General features: G+C 38.6%; 1 protein-coding gene across 1 annotated transcript in view; it reads left to right on the forward strand.

Moving 5' to 3' along the window:
• The window catches only part of Kcnh8 (potassium voltage-gated channel subfamily H member 8), a 365,093-nt gene that overhangs the window by 323,090 nt on the left and 26,051 nt on the right, over positions 1–15,952 (forward strand). Inside the window, exon 12 of the mRNA XM_021218046.1 lies at positions 14,836–14,874. Within this exon, the coding sequence (XP_021073705.1) occupies positions 14,836–14,874 (39 nt within the window). The remainder of the gene's footprint in view (positions 1–14,835; positions 14,875–15,952) is intronic.

Genomic DNA, 15,952 nt, shown 5'->3' on the forward strand with positions numbered 1-15,952 from the left:
TGGATATTAGCCCTCTATCAGATGTTGGATGGGAAAAGGTCTTTTCCCAATCCATTGGTTGTCGTTTTGTCCTATTGACAGTGTCCTTTGCCTTACAGAAGCTTTGCAATTTTATGAGGTGCCATTTGTCGATTCTTGATCTTACAGCACAAGCCATTGGTGTTCTGTTCAGGGATGTTTTCCCTATTCCCATTTGCTCGAAACTCTTCCCCACTTTCTTTTCTATTAGTTTCGGTGTATCTTGTTTTATGTGGAGGTACTTAACCTACTTGGATTTGAGCTTTGACCAAAGAGATAAGAATGGATTAATTCACATTCTTCTACATGATAACCACCAGTTGAGCCAAAACCATTTGTTTAAAATGCTGTCTTTTTTTCCACTGGATGGTTTTAGCTCCTTTGTCAAAGATCAAGTGACCATAGTTGTGTGGGTTCATTTCTGGGTCTTCAATTCTATTCCATTAATCTACCTGCCTGTCACTATACCAATACCATGCAGTTTTTATCACAATTGCTCTATAGAACAGCTTGAGGTCAAGGATGGTGATACCACCAGAAGTTCTTTTGTTGTTGAGAATAGTTTTTGCTATCCTAGGTTCTTTGTTAATGCAGATGAATCTGTGAATTGCTCTTTCTAATTCTGTGAAGAATTGTTTTAATTTTGATGGGGACTGCATTGAATCTATAGATTGCTTTCAGCAAGATGGCCATTTTTACTATCAAATCCTGTCAAATGATCCATGATCAAATCCATGATCCTGGGGGATCTTTCCATCTTCTGAGATCTTCTATTTCTTTCTTCAGATACTTGAAGTTCGTGTCATGCAGATCTTTCACTTGCTTAGTTAGAGTCACACCAATGTATTTTATATTATTTGTGACTACTGGGAAGGGTATTGTTCCCCTAAATTTTTTTCAGCCTGTTTATCCTTTGTATAGAGGAAGACCACTGATTTGTTCGAGTTAATTTTATACTCAGCTACTTTGCTGAAGTTGTTTATCAGGTTTAGGAGTTCTCTGGTGGAATTTTTGGGGTTACTTAAGTATACCATCATATCATCTACAAATAGTGATATTTTGACTTCTTCCTTTCCAGTTTCTATTCCTTTCATTTCCTTTTGTTGTCTAATTGCTCTGGCTAGAACTTTGAGTACTATATTGAATAGGTAGGGAGAAAGTGGACAGCCTTGTCTAGTTCCTGATTTTAGTGGGATTGCTTCAAGTGTCTCTCCATTTAGTTTGATGTTGGCTACTGGTTTGCTGTATATTGCTTTTATTATGTTTAGGTATGTGCCTTGAATTCCTGATCTTTCCAAGTCTTTTATCTTGAAGGGTTGTTGGAATTTGTCAAATGCTTTCTCAGCAACTGATGAAATTATCATATTTTTTTCTTTGAGTTTGTTTATATAGTGGGTTACATTGATGAATTTCCCTATATTGAACTATCCCTGCATCCCTGGGATGAATCCTATTTGATCATAATGGATGGTATTTGATGTGTTCTTGGATTTGATTTGAGAGAATTCTATTGAGTATTTTTGCATTGATATTCATAAGGAAAATTGGTCTGAAGTTCTCTCTTGGGTTGTTGGGTCTTTGTGTCATTTAGGTATCAGAGTAATTGTGACTTTATAGAACAAATTGGGTAGAGTACCTTCTGTTTCTATTTTGTTGAATAGTTTGAGGAGTATTGGTATNANATCTTCTTTGAAGGTCTGATAGAACTCTGCACTAAACCTATCTAGTCCTGGGCTCTTTTTCATTCAGAGACTATTAATGATTGTTTCTATTTCTTTAGGGGATATGGTATAGTTTGAATCATTTATCTGATCCTGATTTAACTTTGGTACCTGTAATCTATCTAGACAATTGTCCATTTCATCCATATTTTCCAGTTTTGTTGAATATAGGCTGTTTTAGTAGAATCTGATGATATATTTTTTTTTAGATTTCCCCAGTTTCTGTTGTTATGTCTCCCTTTCCATATCTGATTTTGTTAATTAGGATACTGCCCTTGTGCCCTCTAGTTAGTCTGGCTAACGGTTTATTTTGTTGATTTTCCCAAAGAACCAGCTCCTGCTTTGGTTAATTCTCTGTACAGATCTTTCCTTTCTACTTGGTTGATTTCAGCCTCGATTTTGATCATTTCCTGCCATCTACTCCTCTTGGGTGAGTTTGCTTCTTTTCATTCTAGAGCTTTCAGCTGTGCTGTCAAACTGCTAGTGTGTGCTCTCTCCAGTTTCATTTTGGAGGCACTCAGAGCTATGCGTTTTCGTCTTAGGATTGATTTCATTGTGTCCCATAAGTTTGGGTAGTGTTGTACATCCATTTTCATTAAATTCGAAAAAGTATTTAATTTCTTTTTTTATTTCTTCTTTGACCAAGTTATTGAATAGAGCTTTGTTCAGTCTCCATGTGTATGTGGGCTTTCTGTTGTTTTTGTTTCTATTGAAGACCAACCTTAACCTGTAGTGATCTGATAGGAGGCATGGGATCATTTCAATCTTCTTAAATCTGTTGAGTCTGATTTGTGACAGATTATATGATCAGTTTTAGAGACAGTAGCATGAGGTGCTGAGAAGAAGGCATATTCTTTTGATTTAGGATGAAATGTTTTATAGATACCTGTTAAATTCTTTTGGTTCATAACTTCTGTGATTTTCATTGTATCTCTGTTTAGTTTCTGATTCCATGATCTGTCTATTGCAGAGAGTGGGTATTGAAGTGTATATGGTGCAATATGTGCTTTGAGCTTTAGTAAATTTTCTATTATAAATGTTGGTGCCCTTACATTAGGAGCATAGCTGTTCAAAATAGAGAGTTCTTCTTGGTAGATTTTTTTTTCCTTTGATAAGTATGAGGTATCCTTTCTTATCATTTTTGATTACTTTAGGTTGAAAATCGATTTTATTCGATATTAGAATGACTACACCAGCTTGTTTCTTGGGACCATTTGCTTGTAGAATTGGTTTCCAGCCTTTTACTCTGAGTTAGTGTCTATCTTTGACACTGAGGTACATTTCCTTTATGCAGCAAAATGTTGGGTCCTGTTTACATATCCAGTCTGTTAATCTATGTTTTTTATTATTATTATTATTAGATATTTTCTTCATTTACATTTCAAATGCTATCCTGAAAGTCCCCTATACTCTCCCCCTGCCCTGCTACCCAACCCACCCACTCCCGCTTCCTGGCCCTGGCATTCCCTTGTACTGGGGCATATGATCTTCGCAAGACCAAGTCTATGTTTCTTTATAGGGGAATTGAGTCCATTGATATTAAGAAATAGTTAGGAAAAAACATTGTTGCTTCCTGTTATTTTTGTTGTAGAGATAGAATTGTGGGTTTTGTGGCTTTCTTCTTTTGGTTTGTTAAAAGAAGATTATTTTCCCTCCTTGTGTTGGACTTTTCCATTGATTATTTTATGAAGGGCTGGATTTGTTGAGAGATATTGTGTAAATTTGTTTTTGTCATGGAATGTCTTGGTTTCTCCACCTAACGTAATTGAGAGTTTTGCTGGGTATAGTAGTCTGCGCTGATATTTGTGTTCTATTAGGGTCTGTATGATGTCTGCCCAGGATCTCCTGGCTTTCATAGTCTCTGGCAAGAAGTCTGGTGTAATTCTGACAGGTTTGCCTTTCTATGTTACTTGACCGTTTCCCCTTACTGCTTTTAATATTCTTTCTTTGTTTTGTGCATTTGGTGTTTTGACTATTATGTGATGGGAGGAATTTATTTTCTGGTCCAATCTATTCAGAGTTCTGTAGACTTCTTGTATCTTCATGGGTATCTCTTTCACTAGGTTAGGGAAGTTTCCTTCTATAATTTTGATGAAAATACTGATTGGCTCTTTAAGCTGGGAATCTTCGCTCTCTTGGATACCTATTATCCTTAGGTTTGGTCTTCTCATTGTGTCCTGGATTTCCTGGATGTTTAGGGTTAGGAGATTTTTGCATTATGCATTTTCTTTGATTGTTGTGTCATTGTTTTCTATGGTATCTTCTGTGCCTGAGATTCTCTCTTCGATCTCTTGTATTCTGTTGGTGATGCTTTTGCATCTATGACTCCTGATCTCTTTCCTAGGTTTTTATCTCTAGAGTTATCTCCCTTTGTGAATTCTTTATTGTTTCTACTTCCACTTTTAGATACTGAATGGTTTTGTTCAATTCCTTCACCCGTTTCTTTAAGGGATTTTTATGTTTCCTCTTTAAGTTCTACCTGTTTTCCTGTGTTCTCTTGTATTTCTTTAAGGGGGGTATTTATGTCTTCTTAAAATCCTCTATCATCATCATGAGATGTGATTTTTAAATCCACATCTTGCTTTTCTGGTGTGTTGGGGTATCCAGGACTTGCTGTGGTAGGAGAACTAGATTCTGATGGTGCCAATTAGTATTGATTTCTGTTGGTAAGGTTCCTGTGATTGCCTTTCACCGTCTGATTATCTCTGGTGTTAGATGTTCTTACTGTCTCTGGCTAGAGCTTGTTCCTCCTGTGGGTCTGTTAGCCTGTGTCGGCACTCCTGGGAGACCAGCTCTCTCCTGGTGGAACCTGTGTACAGAGGGCATATTCCTGGTGGAATAGCCCTAGCTCCTAGGTGCAGATGGAGACTGTAAGGATCCTGTCCCAGCTATTTCACTGTTCCTGTACCCTGTGTGTTCCTTGTCACCCTGCTCTAGACAGTTATTGGAGAGAAAGTGGCTATCTTACCTCTGAGCCCAGGAGTGAAAGCACATCTGGGTCCTGATGGGACCCGTGCATAGTGGGCTGTGGAACAGCCTCGGCGTGTGGGTACAGATAGCAGACGAGAAGCTGTCCTCTACATTTATAAGTGGAGGCCCACTCTGCTGAGTGTCACTGTGATTCTCCAATTCTTTGGGAATGGGACTTTGTGACTAGATTTCTCTCTTGGTGTCCTTTTCATGTTTTGTGGTGGAGGTCTTAAGAGAAATGGTTTCTTTAATCTCACAATTCCATGTTACTGTACACCTTTGTGAGGAAATCTAGGGTACAGGCATTTGAAGCTGCTGGTCAGTCATATCCACAGTCAAAAGCAGGAAGAGAATAAGTGTGTGCATGCCTAGTGCTCAGCTAGCTTTCTCCTGACACTTCTACTGGCCAATCTTACCCAGACAATCTTTCATCCAGATTCTCTTCTCAGGTAGTTCTCGAGTGCAGCAAATTGAAAATTAGAACCAAGCTTTCCTGTTCTCATGTGATCAGTCTAACTCGTTCATTTAGTTGGATTCAGAAAAAGGTGCTTGTTCACCTCCTCTTCCCACAAACCTCACCCTTTGATTCTTCACTATTTATTTGAAGAGATTAAGGCATTGTCTCACTTCCAAAGAAAGCTCAGGATCAAAATTTAAAATTGCTTAGGGAAGGAAATAGAAAGTGCACATTAATGTGTGAAGAACTGGGAGATCATTTTTATTTTCTTCCAAAAAGAAAGCAGTTTGAGTGGAGATATTATTGGAAAAAAGTGCCAGGGTGAAAATTGAAAGTGTGTCAGGTGTATTTTATGATATAATTATTTTATTCTGGCAGCGTCCATCCTTGAGTCCCAGTGGGAAAGAATAAATACCACCTCAGGCATGGTTCATCCTAAATTTCATCATCTTAATTTCATTGAAAATTTTCACAGACATGCATTTTTAACCAAGATGTAATTAGCCAATCATATTTTCCTCATCCTACACATGTGTCGTCACCCAGAATAGGACAACACTCACCTTAGAAGCCTTGCATTGTACTAACCATGAGGATTCCTTTCTCAGGTGGCAACCACGGAGGATCTGGGGAAAAGTGTGAAGGCACTTCCTCAGGCTGACATTTCAGAGATTTCTTAAGCAAACATACATGTGCATCTGTCATGTAGAACACACCAGTTGCCCTCTATGATAACTTCCTTGTGGCTAAGTGAGCTTTACAATGTTACTTTAGTACAAATAAGTACAGTGCCCCCTCTCAATCTGCTGACTCCAGCAGTCTTCAACAAAAAGAATGGTACAACTCTCCCGTTCACTGTATAATTGGCTTCCTGGGCAGCATGCTATGCTTTATGTCTTATATGAATATAGAGAGAACCATTGTGAGATGGAATTTATAGATTTCTCACATCAAACCAGGCATCTTGTTTGACTGATTGGCTCAGAAGGAAAATTCTCAGAGGGCATCCTGAATGCCTATGAGCCCTGCACTTGTGCTTCCTCACCAGGAGAGTGTATAGACTAACCAGGGACCATCAGAACCTGAGCAGAGGCAGTTCTCTGAGGGTAAGGGAATCAGTTGAACAGTTATTTTCAGTGGTGCATTTTCACTAGATGGCTCAAGCTGCTTAACTCTCAAATCAGTGATTTGAAAATTAGCTTCTCAAGCTTGAAATCATTAAAACTCATGGATCATTGCTGAGTAATTGCTACCAAGGTTTCGTTTTGTTTTTTTAATACAACTTCATTCTATACTCACATAAGCCACAATTTTTATAGCACTTTCTAAAAACATCCTCTTTTCCAAAGCTTCTAAAAAAGAATAAAGAAGGCCTGTGAATTTCCATTTAGTCTAAAACTTCATATTTCTTATAGTTGAATTTAGAGATATGCACACTTGACTTAAATTGTGCCAAGTTTCAAAGTCTGACTAATGCTATTTGTACCTATGAACATTTGAACCTGTCTTTTCTTCTTTCTTTTTTGTCTTTTCCTTCTTTCTTTTTCTGTTTCTTTTTCTTTTTTGAGACAGGGTCTCACTGTGTAGCTCTGGCTGTCTTAGAACTATGCAGACCAGGTATCCACCTGCCTCTGCCTCCTGAGTGCTGGAATTTAAGGCATGTGCCATGATGCCCAACTTCTATCTTTCTTTTAAACAGGAAATAAATAATAGAGTTGAGACAAATTGTACGGCAAAGTGAAGTCATTTTGTTATATGAAGGCCTTCATTTGGTGTTATGCAGACAACCGTGGCTCTATGGTATAGAATGCCCAGAAGGGTGATTGGGTGGGAATCTGCATGTAAAAAGAATATGGCTGGTTTGTGAAGGGCTCCACATGTTCTGATTTCAAGTTGAAGGTGCCCAGTTAATGCTAAGGTAACTGTGACCTAGCTCAGCTGCTGATTCGAAATGCCATAATGCCCCATTCCCCACATTAACCGAAACTTTAGTTTATAGTTGACATGTCAGTAAAATATAATTAACACTTCTTGGCATGATCCGCTCTTAATGCAGACAGTATGCTTAACAAATGTGACAATGTAAGGACTACTTTTCCAACTCTAATTCTATGTGAGAATCTCTTGTGAATGAGGAAGCTGATGTGATGATCAGCAGCCCCACAGAGTACAAATGCTTTTCTCTCTCTCTCTCTCTCTCTCTCTCTCTCTCTCTCTCAGAACTGAACATCATCTCTCTATTACCTAGGACAGGAATATGCTGAGCACTGTGGGCAGAGGGAGGCAGGGACCAGAAGGGCCTCACAGAGTTTTCACTCTCTAAATGAAGGATTTCTACTGATGTCATTTTACTACCTATTTACACCCCACTTACGTCTCTCATTGAAAAGTGGATAAGAGATGAAAAGTGTACTCCTCAATTGGCTATATGGCTCTATTATGTGGCAATCAGTTATTCTTTTACTAATGTGTATTGTAACAATGTGAGTTATGAGGTTTTATTGTGAATGTGCTTCATTTATATTCTTATCCAAAATACCACTGATATTGTGTGCATTGCTGTAATGGTGAAGATGATGAACTATGGGATAATTACTTTGCTAAATAAAGAACTTTATTCCTTCTCTCTGAAGATATCTTGAGTCAGCTAAAAGAAGAATGGTCCACATTTCATTTCCCATTTAGCTGTAGAAAACTTCCCTGTAGAAAACAGCCCATCCTGGTGTCTATAAGATTGCAGGGCTGAGAGTACATATGCAGAACCATACACTGCCTTATAAGTTCTGGTGTGTACACCAATGACACAGTGCTGGTAAATTTCTACCATTCTTGACCACTGACCTCTGTATAGTTTAGAATGTGTGGTCCACCCAAGGGTCCCATGAAGATGGGCTTCCTTCAATTTCATAGTAGTCAAGTCCTTAATAGTTCAGTTTCTTGATGGAATCTGATGCGAGTAAGGAGGGGTTATTAACAATGCCTCTGTACTCCTGATAAACTTCTCAGATCGTCTGAAAACAGAGACATCAACCTTCCATGACAACGGCCTTGTCCTCCACAATTCCTGCCCTGGCACTATCATTCAGAATTCAGGGGACGCACTAAACTGTGCATGAGCAAAATAGAGGAAGGAAACCAGAAAGAATCCTTTTCAGGAAAAGAATTTTAGATATTTTTTTTAATCTTTTTTAAGTTAGCAATCCAAAAGGATCCGTTTTATTGTGATATATCCGTACACGTATATTTTGTTTATATTTTCTCTGTCCGAGGAAATTCTAATTGAATAATTGAGGAGTTGTGTAAATGTCATTCTTAGGGGGGTTTCTATGCCTCCATTTGCTCCCAAATAACTACAGGGAATTTCTATGTCCTCTCTAACCCATTTTAGCTCCAGAGAAAAGACAGACCTGGTATTTTTATTAACAAGCTGTAAGCATTAATAGCTAGTCAGATTCTGATCTATTCTAACATGATTAGGCTACTGCTACCGAATCTAATGGTCCTTTACCTGCCTCTGAGTCTTGCCTGCCTCATGCTGGTACGTGTGTGTCCTCACGGCTGCTCTATCATTGAGATCTAATGGCAAATCCTCCTGGACCATTCACATGGTCTTTCTACAACTTTTTTTCCTGGTGGCCCTTCTCTATTCTCTGGTTTCCTTTCGGACTTTGGATTGAAGGTCTCACCCTATCTCTTCTGCCAATCAGAGGTGATGGGAAACAATTTTTATATAACATAGAAACCACAGATGCTTGACAGTGCCTTCATCTGGACTACAACCAGTTGTCTGGGCATAACATTCAGCATCTGAATACACAGAGCACAAAACCATCTCCCAAGAAGGTTGAAGAACTTTAGGATAATATGAATTAAGCATCCTGTGTCAAGTATGACCATTTCTACTTCCCTGGCTTCTTCAGGCATTCCAGGCTACACAGTCAAATCTGAAGATTCTATGCTATGATGCACATATGCAGTTCATGTTCAGTTATCATGTTGACTTTCTGTAGCCTCTTGATTATCTTCCTCTTTACCTCTAACTATTCCTTCTAGTATTCGCTATGGTGATAGTTTTGGTGGTCATGGATTCCCTTGGCCTGCTAATACCATGGAAAGTTATTTCTCCTTAAAACCTGGCAGCTAGTTCTGCTGAGTTAAATAATCTGGATTGACATAAATATGGATTCATTACTGGTGAACCATCTCTTCAACCCCCCAAAAGTATCATTTTCTTTAATTGGCTGCTCCAATTCTTCTTCATGTCCTGATATTCGGTCTTCTGTGTGGCTTAGTCTGTTGATGAGATTTCCTTGCATTTTTTCATTCCCATGTTCAATTAGCTTGTCTCTTTCAGTGCCTTTGCTGAAGTCGGACTCATTTTTAAAGTTCTGACTCACTTTCATCGCTCCATTCAGTCCATGCTGTGTGTTTTCTTGAACTTCAATTAGAGAGGGTTTTTCCCTCCTGCCCTCTTTCATTTCATTCAGATGTTTATTCCTCTTTCAGCTTCGCAATTAACATATTTATAGTTGTACTTGTAAATTCTGTCTCCAGATTCATCTTGGTAGTTCTTGTTGGAGGAAATTCTTACAGGATTAATGGTCTTTGGAGAGATATATTTTCTTGGGTTTTCATATTTCTTTTATTGTTGTGCTAGGCCTTAAGCATCTAAGGTAAAGTTGTTAGTGCATGTTTGGTTCAGTTTCTGGTTCACCAGTGTTGAGTGGGAGTTTAACTCTGGATTTTTGTTAGCCTATCTTTGCTGATTTCAAGTCAGATAGGAGGTATTTGAAGCTTATTCTCTCAGACACTCAGTGAGGAGGCTGGGGTCATTTCAGTTTGGTGGCTACTGGGGGGAGCCTTCTCTAGGGTGAAGACAGTTGTGATGCCTGAGTCACATCTCAAGACAATCTGCCACGCAGACTCAAAGTGATGACTCTGTGGCTGCTTGCTGGAGCAAGTGTGTAGGCAAGTAACATAGAGGGTGGGGCCAAGGAGACTTAACCACCAGCACCCAAGATGGCTGCTAGCTGCATGGACTGGTTCCAGACAATCAGGGTACAGAGAAACTAGAGAATAGGAGGTTGCTAAGGGATCATACTGACAAATATGATGGATGTAGTTCATTGCTAGGCATGAGCCTGGAGAGAAGTGAAACCACACAGGTGATGGGGCAGGGATAGGGCTACAAGGACTTCCCAAGAGAATCCTCCTGCTGCTGGAGCTGGGAATAAATCTAAATGACAGCTGACCTCCATTTTTCATATCTGATTTATGACATTTTTTTAACATTCCCCATCTCTACATCCCTCGTTTGCTTGTTTCTTTGTTGTTTGTTTTCTTTGTCTGGTTACCCATTCATGATAGCTAGAAGACCTTCCTGTTTTCCAGAAGATGTAAAGTCTATTGTAGGAAGAACTTCAAGTTGCCCAAAGCTTTCAGTCTCCTGGAGAAAGGACATGGTGTTAATAAATAATTTTTCATCCTGAGATTGAATTCACATTTTCCCTGGGGAGAAAATGGCTAAGCATTCAGAATTCTAGGAAGATCTAAAACCTCCAAAAGGTGTAACCAGTGTTGAGTGACCCATTACTATACATTTTATGGGGGGTATAGGAGACCTGCTTTATAGCAACCATCAACTCCTTTAATTTCATGTCTTTCTGCCCAGTAAACTCATTTCATACTGGAAGAAATACATGGAAAGTTCTGGAGAACTAGGAGTCTGGAAGCTAGTTGTCTTAGTTCGCTTCCTATTACCATGATAAAACCCATGAGCAAAACAAGCTTGCAGAAGAGAGGGTTTATGTATATTATACTATAGCAGCACAGCCCATCAAGGGAAGCCAGTGCAAGAGCTAAAGGCAGAAACCTGGAGGTAGGAACTGAAGCAGAGACCGTGGATAACGAGGCTCACTCGTTTGCTTTTCATTTTACTGTCTTATTACCATTCATATACACCACAGGATCATGGGCTCTGAGGTGGCATCACCTACTGTGACCTGGTCCCTTCCACTTCAGTCTTTAATCAAGAAAATGCACCAGAGACTTACCTACTGGCCAGTCAGATGAAGGTTTTTCTTTTTTTCAATTGAGGTTCTGTCTTTGCAGATGACTCTAGTTTATGTTAAGCTGATAAAGCTAAACCAATGTACAAGGTTACTGGTAGAGTCTTCTGTTAACGTAATGGAGACATAGGCAAGTTATTTCATCTCCCCAAACTCTCTGTGGTCTCTTTCCTTTTCTGCTTTTTTTTTTCTTCTTTGAGAACTTCATGCTTGTGTGCAATGTATTTTGAGCATATCTACCCTGGCTTTCTCCTATCTAACTCTTCCTGAATCTCCCACCATCTTTTCCCTCCTTACTTCATGTTCTTGATTATCTTTTAAGTATATTACCCACTGAGTCAAATTAGTGCTGCCTGTATGCACACAGGTGTGGGATCATCCATAGAAACATAGGCAACTTATGGAGCTGAAGTGGACTGGGTTGACCTTGTACATGTCCATAAGACTGGGTTGTTGTACCCCACCCACTACTAACTGAAAGAGATGCATCCACTACTGCTAGCATGCCAGAGTCTGATTTGTTAAAGACATATTCTCAAATTCTCAAGGTATTTGTTACCAAGTAGGTGTGGAATCCATTGTTGCAGAAGCTCTAGAGCCGAGTTTAGCTACAAATTCCTGAGTTTTAGCAGGCTAGATAAGCATGAATTGTTACCAGAATGAATTTAACATGGTACTCTTTTAAACATAAGTGATTGATATCATATGTAAATACATTTATTCAAAGTGTCTATAAGTGATGGAAAATTATAAATTTATAATTTATAAGTTTATAATTATAAACACCCACATACGTATAAGTGTGTATATGTATATATGTATGTATGTACATATAAATGTGTTTGCCCCCTGTACCAGCTAACCTGCTTATAAGTTGCTGCCTTGCAAAAACTTTAAGAAAGGCATTATATTGTCTAGTACTGTCTTTCCTATTTAGAAACAGGGAGATTTGAAAGTACTTACCTTATGTGATCACAATGAGAATAAATAGGCATAATCTTGACTTGTCAAGATACTAGTCAAATGCTGGACTCTTAACTAACAGACGAGGGATGACAGTAACCATAATGCTAGCTGGGATATTTTTCCATCAAGTTTACCCATGGTCAGCAGTATCAGAAGCACCCAGAAGTGCATTACAGACGTCTGGTCTCAAACCTGACCCAGACTTCCTGCATCATAACATATCTTTGTTTCAGGAAGTATTAAAAAATAAACAGGTAAGGTTCCAAGCTATACCCAACTACTCTCTGCCTCAGTAGTATTGGAGCCTCCATGGTTAGTCCCATGCAACGACCAATCACAGTTCTCTTGCCACGGGTTCTGCTCACATTCTCATTCATCCACCCTCTGTGGTCATCGGTCCCAAATCCCAGTAACCTGGTAAAATGAAAACTCTAGAAGCTTGGAATTTGTAAGTCAGATTTATATCAGGAAATTCTTACCCCACACAATGAGCTCAGAGCCAACTAATATTGATATAAATTGCCCACCTAGATAAGACAAAAATTTTCCTGTAATTATCCATCCCTTATAAGATATTTAAAGCCATGAGGAATCTGGATCTTCTGGCTCTTCCTCCATCATCCTTTCCTCTTCCTCTGTCCTCTCTCTGTGTCTCTGAAAACTCTTAGCTCCGCCTCTCTTTTCCCTATCCAATCATAGGCTTCTTGTATTAATACATAAATTAATTGGGGAAAAATGCTGCTACATATCTTCCAGTGAAATCCAATGGTGACTCATAGACACAGGGATGCCTGAGAAAATATACCTGAGACTTAGATTCATATTAACCTTAAGTCAAGATACTGGGAGTTGGGTGCCCCAATCACATCCCATGACTGTAAGCAGCCATCTCTCTCATCTTTTGATAGACACATCTAACAAGGGGGTATCAAAACCTTCGGATATCACTGTTTGTTCTCTATATCAAGCTGTAACTAATAGAATCTTTGAAAACACATTTTCATGTCTACCACAATATCAAGAGCACCATAATTTTGTCATGTTTTTCACATTTTTAATTATTCAGCTGTCTTATTTGTCACTGTTTGGGGAATTATTGCAAACTTATTTCTAAAATGCTTCTGATTAATGCATATTTAGGCAACTAAACAGATGCAGAATGGCCTGACTGCTTTCATAAAATTAAACATTGATGAAACATGTATTTGCCCAGCAATAATGATGCCACATGTGCATAAAAAAATAGCAGATCTTCTTTTCTAATCATCTCAGGGGGAAAATGATGAATGGGAGACAGATTTAACAAACACTTCTGGACCACCATGTGAATGATTTTCAAGTGTATTTGTGCATGTGAATAAAATTATGCTAATTTATAGCATCTCTTACCACATAAAAATATAAGAACTTATAATTCTTTTTTTTAATAAGAATGTGGGTAGTATCAAAGCATGTTTTGGAAATATGTCAAATTTTTCAGACTTTTATAAATCATAGAAAATACATATTTTACTTACCTTCTATATTCTGGGATAATAAGTCATGCTAGGATACATCTTTGCAACTCTAAGATTGAAATCTAATAGCTAATAGCATGTTTCAATTTTATTGGCAATTTGTGTGTGTGTGTGAGTGATAGGAGCTTTTGTTTTTCCAGCATAATATTTGTATTAATTATTTGGGAATTTCGCCTAATGCACCCTAGTCACACTTCCCAGTCATCCGAGGTCTGCTGATCCCCACCTCTTGGGACCCCCTGCCCTTGCACCCAAAGGAAGGAAGGAAGGAAGAAAGAAAGAAAGAAAGAAAGAAAGAAAGAAAGAAAGAAAGAAAGAAAGAAAGAAAGAAAGAGAAAGGAGGAAAGAAAGAAGAAAGAAAGAGGAAAGAAAGAAAGAAAGAAAGAAAGAAAGAAAGAAAGAAAGAAAGAAAGAAGAAAGAAATAGAAAAACAACAACAACCACAAAAAAAAGCACACAAGTCCAGTTTGTGTTGCCCATACTGAACCATGATAAAACTCTTAGAAGCCATCTCCTTAAAAAATCAAATTCAGTAGTCCAGGACTGTGTTCCCTATGACATTTCCCCAGTCAGAATACTTCAGTGCATGAAACAAAGGAGATAGAAAAGTCATCTTGTCTCTTTGCAGCAGTCAAGCAAGAAGGAAGGTTGACGGACAGTAGTGAAATCAAATCAAAGAGTATTTCGCAGACAACTGCTTTCACAAAGCTAAAGGAGAGCAAGAGAACTCTGCTTGAGATAAGGAAAGACCAATAGGAAGATAGCAAAGTCAAGGAACCAGTGAGGCACCAAGACAGGATAGCCACGGCTCACTGTAATGAAGGTTGACCCCCACCAGCTGTGTCCCATGGGAGACAATCAACTTGATGTTGTATCTCATGGTGAACTTCAACTTGATATTGTATGTGTTGTAGAATTCTATGTTATGTCCTGTGATAGACTATAGACCTTCCCTTCCTGTTATGAGTACACAATGATTAGCAGAGGTACTAGAAGGTGGGGCCCTTTAGAAGTATCTTTTAGAAGACATGTTTTACTTCCCCGCAAAAACACACATCTTGAAATGTGTATTCCATTGAAGAGGCTTAAAGTGTTAAACGTTCTGTTTGTTCTTTCAGGTAATATCAAGATTATCGAACAAATCTACTGTCTCACAGGTACGGCTGGCATTTGTTTTATATTCTTACTTTTATTTTTGCTTTGTTATGTTGCCAAGACTGACCTAGAATGTAACCACAGTCCTGCCCGTTTTCTTCTTATCACTTTCTGAAAACACAATTATACTGGCTTCATAGAATGAATTTGGTGGTGTTCTTTCTCTTTCCATTTCATGGAGCATTTTAAAGACTGTCGATGTTACATCTTCCTTAAAGGTTTGATAGAATTCAACAGTGAGTGCAGCCTTTGTGTTTTCTTTGTAAGGAGGCAACGATAACTCTCCCAGCCTCATTTCTTGCTTATATTGTTTATATCTTGGAAGAGCACATTGTCTAGGAAATTATCCATTCTTGTGGATTTTTAATAATAATGTTTCTGAAAAAAAATGCTATCAGTCCTTCAGATTTAATTTGAATTATTTCTAATTTAATTAATTTGGGTTTTTTGTTTGACTGTGGTTCCTCTGTCTAAATGCTGCCATTTTCTCTACCACTTCAAAATGCTAACTTTTTGCTTGATAGGCACTATGAATTGTCCTCTTGGGCTCGATTTCATCATTTTCCCTCACAATCTTTATTTCTTAATGTCAACTGCTTGTGCATTTGACTTGGGGTGATGCCACAATCGAAAGTGAATCTATTTCTTGGAGTCATTTAAAACACAAGCAAGTACACTTTGAAATCTTCATCTGAAGGGCTCTGGAGATGGTTCGAGGGGTAAAGCATTTGTATAGAATGAAGAGATTCCCAGCACCCACATAAAAGCCAAGCGTGGGGACATGCATCTGTAGCCCTGGTGCTGAGAACAATGCCAAGAACTTTCTTACTCTCCATTTTAGCTGTCTGTGCTTTAGAAGTTTCCCTTCTGTGTATGCTAGGGTTCTGATTAGCCAAACTTAGGGATATTCTTTTATCATTTTCACTAGTACACTTTGAAATCTTCATCTGAAGGGCTCTGGAGATGGTTCGAGGGGTAAAGCATTTGTATAGAATGAAGAGATTCCCAGCACCCACATCAAAGCCAAGCGTGGGGACATGCATCTGTAGCCCTAGTGCTGAGAACAATGCCAAGAACTTT

Source organism: Mus pahari, chromosome 18 (genome assembly GCF_900095145.1).
Source record: "Mus pahari chromosome 18, PAHARI_EIJ_v1.1, whole genome shotgun sequence".
In the NCBI taxonomy this organism is placed as follows: domain Eukaryota; kingdom Metazoa; phylum Chordata; class Mammalia; order Rodentia; family Muridae; genus Mus; species Mus pahari.